The sequence below is a fragment of the Physcomitrium patens genome, chromosome 1 (genome assembly GCF_059467195.1).
Source record: "Physcomitrium patens ecotype Gransden chromosome 1, ASM5946719v1, whole genome shotgun sequence".
Taxonomy (NCBI): Eukaryota; Viridiplantae; Streptophyta; class Bryopsida; order Funariales; family Funariaceae; genus Physcomitrium; species Physcomitrium patens.
In genome coordinates, this window is record NC_143410.1 from 12,726,413 (window position 1) to 12,739,937 (window position 13,525).

At 41.4% G+C, this 13,525-nt stretch overlaps 2 protein-coding genes across 4 annotated transcripts; one reads left to right on the forward strand and one right to left on the reverse strand.

Annotated features, from left to right (window-relative positions):
- Positions 1 to 1,646: 1,646 nt before the first annotated feature.
- LOC112286356 (mediator of RNA polymerase II transcription subunit 21) lies at positions 1,647 to 3,307 on the forward strand. Its single transcript, XM_024528163.3, has one exon. The coding sequence runs from the start codon at positions 2,623 to 2,625 to the stop codon at positions 3,019 to 3,021; it is 399 nt and encodes a 132-aa protein (XP_024383931.1). The 5' UTR covers positions 1,647 to 2,622; the 3' UTR covers positions 3,022 to 3,307.
- Positions 3,308 to 4,256: 949 nt separating this feature from the next.
- On the reverse strand, positions 4,257 to 11,362 carry LOC112286345 (uncharacterized). 3 transcript variants are annotated; one of them, XM_024528141.3, is made up of 4 exons: positions 9,921 to 11,362; positions 8,276 to 8,435; positions 7,437 to 7,920; positions 4,257 to 7,232 (listed from the first exon to the last, which is right to left on the reverse strand). In XM_024528141.3, the coding sequence occupies exons 2-4, from the start codon at positions 8,291 to 8,293 to the stop codon at positions 4,816 to 4,818; spliced, it is 2,919 nt and encodes a 972-aa protein (XP_024383909.1). In that variant the 5' UTR covers positions 8,294 to 8,435; positions 9,921 to 11,362; the 3' UTR covers positions 4,257 to 4,815. The 3 variants fall into 3 exon arrangements, with proteins under 3 accessions (XP_024383909.1, XP_024383918.1, XP_073390292.1); XM_024528150.3 differs by having other exon boundaries at positions 8,276 to 8,440; positions 9,921 to 10,231; XM_073534191.2 differs by lacking the exon at positions 9,921 to 11,362 and adding an exon at positions 9,137 to 9,332.
- Positions 11,363 to 13,525: the final 2,163 nt, after the last annotated feature.

Consider the following 13,525-nt stretch of genomic DNA (forward strand, 5'->3'; position numbering starts at 1 on the left):
GTTGTAACTTATGCAAAAGATATAAAATTTTTAATTAATCTTTTTAATTTATAAAGTATATAATAATTTCTTTCCTTAGTAAGCTTAGACTATTGATGTTGTTTAACATTTTAAATGCTAAACAGAAATTTTATTTAATTTTAAAAAAATATGGCTAAATTTCAAAAATAATTGATGCATTACATCTCTTATATATGTGACATATGTATGTACTAAATAATCATTTAGTATTTCAATTTTATTATTATCTAACAATATTTTATTAGATGTTAAATCTATAAGGCTTTGAAGTACCTTAAGTGCAAGATTTTATTCATAGTCATAATCAAGAATATTTTATCTTATAACATAATTTTATTAAGAAGGATTACTATCTAATTATTTGCCATATGTTTTGATCCAATACTTTTGGGTAGATATTTTGTTGTTACATTTACTTTGATAATGGCAAGGTTTTCACAATAGACTTCTTCTATCATTGATTTCAAACAAGGTTTGAAGTATTCTTATGTAAACAGATTTATCTTAGTGTCTTAAAATTTCAAGTAAATATACAGATTCTAATTGCTTAATAACAACCACATTATTTCACAAATTTTCAGAAGTTTTATGCTAATTTTTATAGATAAAAAAGAATAAGAAATCTTCTTACAAAAGTCTCTTAAAAAATTATAGATTTTTTCTTTTCTTTTTTTATAAATAATAAATATAATAATTATATACAATAAAAGAAAGAAAATTTTAAACATTTGTTCCAGTTATAACTAATTCTTGTTCAATTGTCTTTACTCACTAAAATATGATGTTACTTTTACACCTTATCACAATTTTTTTTTCTTTCATTTTCTATATGATATGCTTATATATAACTAGATTATATATTTGTGTATTATTTAACCATGAGGTGTTAAAAGTCCAAGATATTATTTTAAAAATCTACTCGTTTCTTTGGTATAATATAATTTCTTAAAAATAAAGTACATAAAAAAATATTTTATTATCTAACTATTATTATCATGTCAGACTTCAAATAAAATATGTATTTTTTCACCAACATACAACTGATTATAACTTTTAAACCCTCCTTAAACTTTTCCAAAACCTGTAGATATAATTATAATTCTTTTTATAAAAAACTAGAAACTAGAAATTATAATTACATATATTATTATCTACAATTTAGGTAAAAAATATATTAAATATAAGATATATATATATATATATATATATATGTGTGTGTGTTTTATATCCATGGATAATTTATATGTATATATTTGTATTTAAATTTAATTTTTTTTCAGAAAATTGAAAAGTGATAGCATATTATAAATGAGGCTGTGTTTTTTTTTTATAAATTACAATAAAAAAAGAATCCAAGAAAGACAACGTTTTTGTTGAATGCTTCCAGCTTTTAGTTGTGTGCAATAAGACATGTTTAATATCTGTTAACTTGAAGCATAGTCATCAACTTTTTGAATAATATGTATAATAATGTTAACAAGATGTAAGACTATTAAAATTACAACTTGTATTGCTAATTCTAGAATAATGCTACGTGACCCACACACAGGATTTGCGTTTGGCCACAACTCACATCTAAACACACACAGAATGATGTTCAGAAAGCCCATATAAATCACAACTTCTTCAATGATGGGTCTTCTTCGCAGCAGAACGTACTTCGGCGATGCCATCAGTCATGCTTGCGTTGCGCGGTGAACCTCACAATTGTCTGCAAAGCTTTCATTTACTTGCCTGGAGGATTACAACTCGGCAGGTGTGAAGTCCGTGATATTGTGGTAATCAAATCCATCCCCGAGTGCATGATACTGACTGACTTCAGTGTCGCGATGAGTTGTGGCTGTAATTCAGGCCGCGAAGCGAAATGACCTCGTGAGCTTCGGAAAAGTGTGTGTGCGCGCCGTAAGGCGCTGAAACATTCGGAGGCGGAGTGACGGGTCGGAATCGGAGGAATACGGGTTGCTGTTGGACAGGTGATATTCAGAGACTCGTGCGCGTTTGTAATTCTTGACGGCGGAGGAATGTATGGCGCCAGCAGTCCCGCGGAGGGTTTAGGGTTGGGAAATCGTGAGTATTGAGGAGTTGAGGATTGCGTGATCCTTTGGGAAGATTGAATCTGAAAGAGTGGTTAAATTAGCGTTTACTTGACACAAGACAGATGAGGAATATCGAAGCGATTCGACATGCTTGTTGACGTCTATGCGTAAGCTGGCAACAAGAGGCTCATCGGAGGCAACCTTGTGTTTTGTCTGTTCTGGGAGAAAATTAGGGTTTTGGTCCCTCAGGTGATGAGCGGGAGTTGGAATTTGGAGCTTTGGGACAAGGAGTGGGCTTTTTGTATCAGTGTCAAGTACTGGTGCTCAGGGAGTTTTCTTTTGCAGCATACATATTCGGAGTTGAGCTTGTCTTACAAATTCTCTGGGATCTGTACGCCTGGGCTGCTTAATTTCTCGTCTGCCTATTCCTAGGGGAACGCTGTTACTTGCCTTCCTCAGCCGTCTTGTGCATGATCCTATTCTCTTCTAGCTCTCTGCTCTCGTTTTCTTCTTTTGAATATATTCGATACAAGTTGGTGACAGCGGTTGGTGAAAGTTAGCGAACATGGACATCATAGCTCAGTTGCAAGAACATGCTAGTGCGATTGCCTATATAGCATTTAATGCAGCAGGAACTATTCAAAGGGATGCCCCTCCGTCGCAGTTGGCCCAGGATTACCCTAAGCCAACTGGGATTACCACTGAAGCCCTCGAGCAGCCGAAGGAGATGGCTACAGCTTTCGTGCAGGCTGTTCAGCGCTTCGATGCCTTAGTTTCAGCTTTACCTGATATTCAAGGTGGCGAAGAAGCGCAGTTAAAGCGAATCGCAGAACTGGAGGCTGAGAATGAAGCATTTGGCCAGGAACTGCAAAGAGAGCTGGAAGCGGCTGATAGCGAGTTGAACCAGATCCAAGAGCTATTCGACATGGCGACTGATAACTGGTTGCAAATGAAGCCACCGTAATTATATACACTAGTATCCATGTAAAGGTCGGTCACTGAGGAACAGTTTTTGAGGTTTGTGCTTTCGGTTGTAGAGTTATACTGGATCCCTTGGATTTTTTTGTTAAAGCAATGTAGTTGCTCAAGATGCTTGAGATTCAGACTTAATTGAACAAACTATTAGGTTGGACAGTAATTTCTTTATCATGTAGTGTCCTCTAAAGCCTTTGTTACTATCAGGAGTTTGAAACGGTGTACTCGTTTGAGCGTCTTGCTTAGCAACTTATGAGATTGGATTTTGGGAGGTACTGTTTGCGTGCAAGAACTCCTGCAACAGCCAAGAGTAGGAGGGCTAGGAGATTTTTTCCCCTAGAAGTGTTCTCAAAGTGCGAATTCTCTCTCCAATCCCCATTTCACGATCGGTATTCTGCTAGGAACCTTACTACAAAATTAGTTGGATGTATGAGCGAAGTATCGTTGAAAGTCACAAAGAGGTTTTGTCCTGGTGCAAATCACAGGTAACTTTTCACATCTCATTCTTGGGTGCCTCAGTTGTCGTGTATCAACTACAGTTTCCTGGTCCACTTCGCCTTCTCCTTCTTGCAAGAAGATACGCTGCAGGTGGCATGCCTCTGTGACGGTAATTGATAAGACCGGAAGGTAATGGGTTCAATGTACTTATTTGGCTGGTACAAACTTGTGATTCGACACCCGAGCAAAACCTACCCACTCATCGAACAAAGGTTGATCATGGAGGTTGACTACATTATGTATACATGGTGGAACTAATTACCTAGAGAGCATTCGTTGTTGCTCAAGGTCCTTGAAGAATAAACACATATTTTTCATTTTATTTTACAATGTGCATTTGTGGCTGGGTTTAAGGTTGGAGGTTCAGAGGGAGGGATTAAAGTTTGGGACATTAAGAGTTAAAGTGTAAGATTAGGGTTTTAAATCGAAGGGTTAGAGTTTAGGAGGCAAACAATTGCTTTAGCAACTGGCCAGATTGCCACCTGCCCCTTGCCCCAAATGAACGTCGTTCGACATTCTTCGGTGGAGGACATCCTTTCTAGAGAATCCCAAGAGATGACTTGTCGTTTCACCAGAGAGAGTATTCAGATGCTACAGGACACCCTGTGTAATTTCTTGTATCACACCAGACAGTATTTTCGTAAGTGGGAGAATGCACGTGTGAGAAACATCTCGTCGGAAAATCCTCGCTTAACAAACATGATACACAGGTAAAAAAGAAAGAAAGAAAGAAAAAGTGGGAGTTATGTTGAGTACTTCAGAAGCAATGTCGCTTCAATGGTTCTAGTGGTACAAATCATTGACCACACACAGTGATGATCTAACTAGCCGAGCTTCTCGTTTTGGAGAACGGCCAGATCTTCTAAATGAGGCTGATACAGTATACTTTCAATAATGCGACGATAAGAACAAATGCCGCCGGCAGTTCGGTGTAATCTACACAGCCCTGTTTCAGGGCTCTACAATAAAACATGAATTGACTACACTACCCTCGAAATTATAGGCTGTCCGTAAATAAAGTAAATTGAATCATTCTATATCAACCCTGAATTGAAGTAAACCTTGTCACGTATCTTTTTTGACCGCGGAGACAACCACACCCCAACAAAAATACCTCAAGAATCCACAGCACCTATGTTTCCGTGTTGAACGCACCTTTGTGAGCAGCATCAAAGATTATCTGTCTTTCTGCCTGCTTGTAGTACAAGGTTGATGGAGCAACTTCATCAGGAATAATGGGGGTCAAGGGATCAAGGGAATCATCGTGCAATAAGCAATTCAACACTTATCGGTCAGACGCCTCACGGCCGTTTTTGCCTTCATCCCCTTCGTTGGAGAGATTATGCTGTGGCTTTCGTTGTTCCTGAAGCACCTCTGACTTAGGCAGGAAATCCGACTGTTCCGTGGTTCCACTTCCTTGCCTCAAGAGTGGAGCCTGAATCGGGGAACAATGCCTTTTCACGTCTGTTCTTACTTCTGCTGAGGTGCTATCTTCGTGTTGATGGTGCCATGAATGACGAGCTTGCTCTTGCAATCCCTGAAATTCTGAATGTGCTTGATTGAAAGCTGCAACAGTCGTTCCTCCCGCTTGATCTGAGCACCCGTGTAAATACTCCTGGTTTCTAGAAGTTTCGCGTTTTCGCTTTTCTAAAACTATGTGACTTGACCGGCTGGAGTTAGAATCCAGTGCGGATACTACACTTTCGGTGCTGGACCTTGCTTTAGGATCCTCTCCATCCGACTTTGCCGTGCTTTTGAATGGTGAGGTTCCCTCGTGACCACTGGAGCTGCTGGTACTGGCATGTAAGCGGGTCCGCACAGGAACTCCTTCATATTCCGGGGGTGGTTGCTCCTCGGAGCCCTTGTATGGCAGGGATTTGAACGCACTCAACTGTTGCTGATTCCCAAATCGAAAGGAAATAAATTCTCCTGAGGGTAGGGATGACAAAGAAGATGACAGCAAAAGATTGCTACCATTTTTCATGGATGTCCCATTTCCTGGTGAGGATGCATTCCCATCTAATAACATCGAGGGTAAAGCACCGGAAGTAAGGTTAGGAATTGATTGCAAATGAGAACCTTTTAAAGCAAAGGGACCTGCCAGCTCTAAATCAACTCCAAAAAGCCTTGTTCCACTGCTAGTGCTCGGCGCTTCTTCACTCTGTGATGATGTGCTGCTGCTGGAGGCGACAAGAGACCTGTCATGGATATTGGGACCTCCATCAACATCTTTTAATTGCCGTTGTGGTCTTTCAATGCCTGCAATGAAATCTTCCGTAGCCGCGTAAGACTTTAAAGGCAAAGACTGTAGCCCAGGATTGAAATTGCTGGCTGCCATGTCTGGTAATCCAGAGTCTTGAGTGCGTCCCGGATTACCAGATCCCACAGACACTCCTACGGCTGACTCCATCATTTGGCTGTAGATGCCGCCATACAACAGTGTTTTCTCCATGCTTTGCTGGAGATTGGAGGAAATCCCTGGTACTTGGGGAGCAGAAAAGTTGAAGGGCTGCCACATCGAAGGGTTGAAGGGGCTGCTAGGACCCTTTGATGGTGCATAAGAATTGTTGCAGGATGCAGTCCACGCACTTCGAAACGTGGGTCTATCGGACGCGGAAGTTCCTCCTGGAATCACCTGTTTTCGACGAAAATCAATATAGAGTTCTTGGCTTGGACCTCGCTCGAAGGACACAATATCACCTGCATCAAGCTTCTTCTCCTTCACGAATCTACTCCAGCCCTTGGTAAGCACGTAACTTTGACTGCTATTCCAGTATGAGTATCGGAATCGCCAATGTTTCCCTGAAACATCTTCAAAGGAAAGAGTCTGCCCAGGCGAATTGGCGGACAAATCAAGAGGGAAGCACCGTTCGGCATGCTGCTTGGGGATGACGAGCCTGTTCAGCTTACCGACGTCGCTGGGTGTCACTGCCTTATCAAACAAATGCTCTCGTGTTGGTGCGCACTCTTTTAAAGTGTTTCTAGGCAAGCTGGTTGGAGGTAGACACATTGAAGTATCACCAGCAGATGCGTTCGGACCGAGGCTAAAAGATCCAACAGATAGTCCGGTCTCTGGAGCTGATGTTCTACACATTTCAAGAGCTCGACGTCGTGCTCTGACTGCGTTTGCAGCAACATCCATATTAAAGACCTTCTTGCACTGATCGAGCTCTTCATCATAAGTATGACGCCGTAACATTTCTACAATCTGTTCTTTGCTGTGGGAGCGCAAGAACTCGGATTCGTAATCCGAGTCTGTTACCGGTCGAAAGTTGGTCATTGCATCACGACCACGAAACTTGATGGCAGCCCTATCATACGCACGTGCAGCTTCTTCCTCCGTGTTGAAGGTTCCCAACCAGATGCGTTGGTGTTTCTCATATATCTGAGCCCCCCATCGTCCATTTGATTGGGGTACGACACCGCGGAATTGCGAAGAGGGCAACTTGCTGTTACTTTGCTCCCGGACACGATCGTCACCATAATCCGAGTCGCTAGAACCTGAAAGGCTCGGACCGCTATGTGTTGGTTCTAAACTACCCATTTGTCCTACATCCCAAGTACCCGAACCTGAAAAGCCATTGGGGCCCATGTGTGTTCGTTCCAGACCTCCTGATCCACTCCTTCGTCCGACATCCCAAGATCCTGACGGCCATTGCTTCAAGTCTGCTCCACGAGTATACTCTGCCTCCAGTCTAGAACCTGTTGCATTGGCACAATCTGAAATTCAGTTCAAAGAATTTGTTGAAGCGTGCGTAGAATTAGTCAAGGACGACGCCCGACAAGTGATCTGATTCTGAATCTTCTATTACAATCACAAGCTGGATACCATACACCATGATCCAATTTCCTCTCGCAATTGAATAATAGGATCTCTTGATGGGCTAAAACCGATGGCCATCTTACCTAAGAGATTCAAGGGATGACTCCTCTCTTCAAAATCGCTTAGGTTGGAAGTGGGGTAAGCACGGTGCTCCTCAACAGCAACCCTCAAAAAACTCTCATTTTCCTTGCCTGATGAATTATGCATTGAGTCATGTGATCGACTCATATCGTGATCGCCGTAGCGAAGAAATCTCGGAGCCCCATTAACCCGGAATGCAGTGGCAGCTGCTGTTTCTGCAATATCTAGCGTAGCTGTCTTCTCCTCGACGAAACGAAACCCTGGAACAGGAGAGGCAGGAGAGATATTTCTCACAACCGCAACAGGAGAAGCATCCTTTCCCACTTCGCTTGGACCTTCAATAATTTTAGAGCTCGAGACATCACTATCTGATGAAGAGGCTGCCGAATCGAAGTTGTTCAGTCGCAAAGTAACATCGGGCCCATGATGTGGTTCGCTGGACAAGCGAGACGCGGGTTTGGACCACATACCGACCGCCTTCTCATCCTGGAAGCAGCTGTAGGCATTAAATGCGATATTCCTATGGCACATTGTGGACATGTGATGACTTTACACCTATACTGTAACGTAAGTTCCTCCCATAGCACTGTACTGGAGATGCTGCAGTATAATAAACCACACCTACTGCAGAAGTGATAATCATTTTCAAACGCAGCATACAATTCCTACTCAAGAAATAAATCTGCTAAATATGACACCCCGACTTACCCCCCCTCTAATTCATGAATCATATGATAATTCATTGATCTATCGTGATGACTATGCAGTTCAAACAGTTAATCTGCTTTCTAGAATGCATTTCATGTTGTAAAAAGCAACATATTTGAGATCATAGACTAACCTTGGCATTCAGACACATCCCTTTGCACTTGTTTAAAACCAAGGTTACTGGACATGGTGGTCTTTGACTGCGATGACGTTCTCCTCGACAACCCCCCTACCTTGAAGCAGAAGATTGAACAATCGCAAGTTGATCATTAAGTAGTCCAGATCCAACTGCTCTGCACTTTACAATGACCGGAAATATTAGAATCGTGTAGACCTATTACAGAAGACAGGAAGTGTATAATTGAGATAAACTACATGCATTGTATCTTAGTGCATACTAACGCTTCCATATTTCTAGTGGATTATGGCGACCTGCCGCAATCTTAGATGATAGAATTTCAGAACTTCCTGATGTGTAAGGATGAGTATTTATAGTTTATATCTACCTTTCAATTCATGGCACTTAGGTTTTAAACATCGAAAGTGAACAGGAATTTCAGTATGTCAACGCCTAGACACCTCCCCCTCATTTTTTTCTATTTTGGCTGAAGAAATCGATAAGCAGCACTGAGGGACTAGCAGAGGTTCTACAGGAGATATTGATTCCTGAATCCATGGATCATTCAGTTATCTTACAATACACCTTTCCTTTTAGTATCATGAATGCAGCTCTGTCCCAAAATCACTTCCACAACATATATTGTGGGCCGTGTAAGACTTAAACCAGCTCATCCGAAGGCAGCCGTAAAACTTTACTAACAGTTCAAGGACTTGGAACACATGTTCTTTGAAGAGAGCAGCATTTGGAGGCTCTTAGATCTACGTGTTCGCACTATAGTTGACACCCGCAAAACCAAATTAGTAAGCAGGAAAGCAAGTCCAAGCAGTAATAGCTGATGTTTCCAGCTTGTGTCATGAAGTCGGATGATGTTACCAGTTGATAATTCGTCAACTCCCCTTCTCTACCCTAGGGGAAAAGGCTGTCGAGCCGCGGCAGCTTCTAATCGCAATCAGAATCATGTTCTCACAGCCCTTAACTAAAATGAGCGAGCAATGCTAACCGTACTATGTTATCAATCACATCGCGATTCGAAATGAAATAGCTGCACAAGAACTACTACAACCAAGCTAACTGGCCGCTAATTTCGAACGGTGGCGCCATGCAGCTACTTGCTTTGCTTCCTAGTATCTCTTAGAAGCTGCGAATTGAGTTGCAGCGGTCAGTCTCGAAGTGAACACGAGTCTAGCAAGAGAGAGGCGTGAGAGGACAATCTCTTGTAATATCCTAAGCCACTACAAAGAGAATGTTACCTTATTCTACAGCTAGTTGGACTGAAATTACTTTGGACGGAGTATTCACCCAGCAAGATTAATTTCCCAAGAGCAGGAATGTTATGAGGCTTGAAAAGAGCTGATTTCACCTCAATGCTGGATCTTAGAGATGTCTAAGTGGAACACCGCTCCGAGCACAACTAAACAGAATACAAGCTTTCGCCGTAAGCGTAAGCAAGCTTCTTCTCTTAGAACTAACCCTGTGGACCACGGCGTAGGAGCTACGTGACGAAAAAGCGTTGACCACCAAAAATGGTAGACTATGAACAATCACAAATTCAATCGCCAAAACTTCACAGCCACTGCAACACTGGCGACAATTTAAGGAAATCCGATCCCCAGAGCACAGAAACCATGTGCCATTCTATCCGCGAAATCGACTTTACCTGTGGTCGCTTCACCTGCCGCTCATGGCACTCGACCATAGCAACGTTGCAATCCTGAGGTCACCTACCACCTCTCCACCTAGAAGGTGCACATCCACGACCTGAGATTTCCCCCCCCTAGCACAACCGCGTCACAAGATCGTCCGATCCCCTCCGCATGTCCACCGCTACAATGCACTTCACCACACGCCACACAACCTCAACAACCTCCGATTCCAGCCGTTGTACAGAAAGCTCTTCATCCACAGAAGTGCAAGTTCGAGCTCAAAAACCAACTGCGGAGGCTGAGCCGCTTCCGACAACTGATTTGCAGAGGACAAACAATGCATCAATCCCTTGGCATCCAGCAAAGAGAGAAAGCAGTACGATGCAGAGAGCACGTGTATGGTGACTGGTGAAGGGGGCGAGTAAGTCACCAGAATGACATTAGTCAGTGTAATGAAGGCCAGGTAGCGGGAGCCAGAAGAGAAAGGGCTATAGAAAATGGGACACACACCAATTACTTACAATACAAAAACCGCCAAAATAGAATAAAAAAATTAAAGAAATCGTCATCGGGCGAACGCTGGTTTCCGATGGATGGTGACCAGCGGCTGCGATGCTCTACCGACAGGGCCCTCCCCACGCGCTTCAATCTGTCAGTGCAGCAGCAGAGGGTGGGCGAGAACCACGCTGTAAAGAAAATAATTTATGCGATGTCAGGGAAATCAGGGGGTGAGTGAGGTGGGGGGGGGGAGCTCCCTTTGCTGGACTAAGCCTTCGTCTCTGACACCGTGGTCCCTGACGGGAGAATGACGGAAGACACTCACTCCCCTGCACCAGGGGTTCGGATTGTGCGTTGGTCTCTAACAAAAACTGGTAATCTACGCACACCCTCCACTAGCTAAACATAGCTACCTCCACATAGGAAATTGGAAAGAGGGTTTAGGTTGCGCAAGGTGCGTGTGTTCGTGCAAAGGGTGTGTGTGTCTGCTGCACCCTTCCTGCCCACATGTTCTCTCACTCGCTCACCCTGAATCTCTTCCTTCCCCTTCGATCGATCCTTGCCCATCTCCTTCCATCCCCTTCCCCTTCTCTCGCTTCCCGCTGCTGTCTCGTCCTGGCTCTGTCCTTCCTTGGTGGCGATTAATTAGTGGCCTGCAGGGTCAAAGTGGGGGGGGGTCGCAGACTGGCGGGTATACCGGTGCTCATTAATTGAATATATTCATTGGAAAGGTCCGTAGAATGATACAATATCGCAGGGTGCTGCTCAATTTAGGATGGTCATGCAGCCAGCAGCAGCAGCAGCAGCAGCAGGCTCCCTCCATTTAAAGTCAATAGGCGCTGGACATGCGGAGTGTTTCTATCTCTGTCTATGATCCGGCACAAGGTTCCTCCTCCTCAATCAATCAATCAATCATCATCATCATCATAATACCAGTAACAATAGCAGCAATGTTTTCGGTAGTGTGCGAGGGAGAGAGAGAGCCATTGTTTCGGAAGGCGCCTCTTCTTCTCTTCTCCGCGCTGAAGTTTCATTCCACTGGGGTCGATCTCCTCGGCTCTGCATCTTCTTCCCTTCCCCTCTTCCGTCCAACGTCCGTCCGACGTCCGTCGCTCCACATCTTCGTCGTCGTGCAAATCCCATGCCAATGGCGCACAAGTGTCTCTCACTTTTATATAAGGGTTTCTCTTTGTTGAACTACAAATTCAATTATATATATATATATATATATATATATATATATAAAAATAGAGAGAGAGAGAGAGAGAGAGAGATATAGATATGTAAATGTATAGAGAGAGAGATATATAGATATGTAAATGTATAGAGAGAGAGATATATACAGTCCCAAGTTTTTATTAAATCAACTTACCCATGATGAAGAATATGGTAATTGGGATGAATGTGGTTGATTTTCATTGGTTTTGGATCTAGCAATGGAGAAATGAATCTAGAGTTTCTTTTTTGTCTTTTTTTCATTTCATTTCATGATGGTTAGGATGGGTGGGTCAATTTAATAAAAACCTATATCTATTTAACATTCCCCTATGTGTATATACATATATATATATATATATATATATATGGACGATCGTATCCAAATTAAGAATCAAATTCTTGAAAACTTGGATTTATGGTAAATATTTACAAATTTGCCAAAGGAAGCTGTGAAACTTGTTGGTTTATTGGTTTATGAGCATATGCTCACACAAAAATATTAGAGCATAATTGATGAGTACTATTACAAAGGTAATATGATTTTTTTTCCCAGATGACCAAAACTATTTAAAGTATTGTTCACAAGATAAAATGTTTTCAACATGTTCATCAAAAACATAATTGTTTTTATACATCAAAACTTAAATGTGTACTTGTTGTGGATTGTACCCACAAAAAATATATAAAGTGAAGTCCATGTATGATGCTTCATAGGGCTTTTTAGCCATTTTGTTCCTCTAAATGAAGAGGACCATTCATTGTTTATTTTAATTACACATGCTAATTTGTGCATTCCATTTTTATGTCCTATAAAATTCATAAATTGGTTATGTTTATTGCATGCATGCATACATACATACTATTATGATTGATTTGATTAATTTATTTTGATTAATGAACATGGACATAATGAACTTGATTACAATGTCAACCATGGACTTTTTCTAATAAGAAAAATTCAAATGTTTGTGATGGAGAAAAGAAAACGCAAGAAAAGAAAAGTCCATGTTTATAAATGTCATGACAAAAGAAGAAGAAGAAGAAGAAGAAGAAGTTTATATATATATATATATATATATGCACACGTATTCATAAGTTTTCACAAGTTATATACATACTTAAAAATAAAAAATGAATAATCAAAGACCATTTTCAGAACACTTAAAATAAAGTCTTAAAAACCCTACTGTTTAACAATTAAGTCAACTTAAACTTAAAAAATAAAAGAAAGATGCTGGACACGAAAATTAATCAGTAGTTCTATTTTAAACATTGAACAAGGAAAGCATTGAATGTAGCAGATTCCTGAGAAATTAAAATAATAAAAGAGAGCTTTAAGTAGTAAGCGGCCCATCTGTGCAGCACACTACATAGTATGCTCAAGTCAACTAATATAATTTTACTTGCCACCATGAACTAACGTGGACCAGATTTTAAGTTAAAATCAAGTGGCGCATGGTTTTCCATCTACTTTATTCTATAAATGTCCTATTTTTATAAAACCATTTTTCGATGAAAAATGCTGTTAACGTTTCTTATTCGTTGAATATAAAATTCCACTCAGGAGATGGAAAAACTTGGTCCTGAAAAAGAGGGCAGTATTTTGGCAACCCACACAATAATAACAACAATAATGTAAACAAATCACAAAAAATATCATAAAAATGTATAATTGTGCGTGTGTGTGTGTGTGCGTGTGCTGGTATACAGTATCACGTATCGCATGGCCGTGAAAGGCCGAAGGCGGAGATGGTGATGAATGAGCGATGACGGTGTCGCAGTGTATTTTATTGTTTTTTTATAGTTTTTTTCTTCTGGTTGAGCGTGCGGTAACGGGTCAGCGGATCCCGCAGCGATGGCGTGGACGGGGGAAGAGGAGGAGGAGGAGGAGGACGAATCGTTG

What these genes read in the sequence shown, in the direction of transcription:
- LOC112286356 (XM_024528163.3), top strand. Translation starts at nt 2,623, where the DNA reads ATGGACATCATAGCTCAGTTGCAAGAACATGCTAGTGCGATTGCCTAT.
- LOC112286345 (XM_024528141.3), bottom strand. An exon ending in TCATCCCTTGAATCTCTTAG is followed by an intron (nt 7,233 to 7,436) that starts GTAAGATGGCCA and finishes CCAATGCAACAG; the next exon opens with GTTCTAGACTGGAGGCAGAG.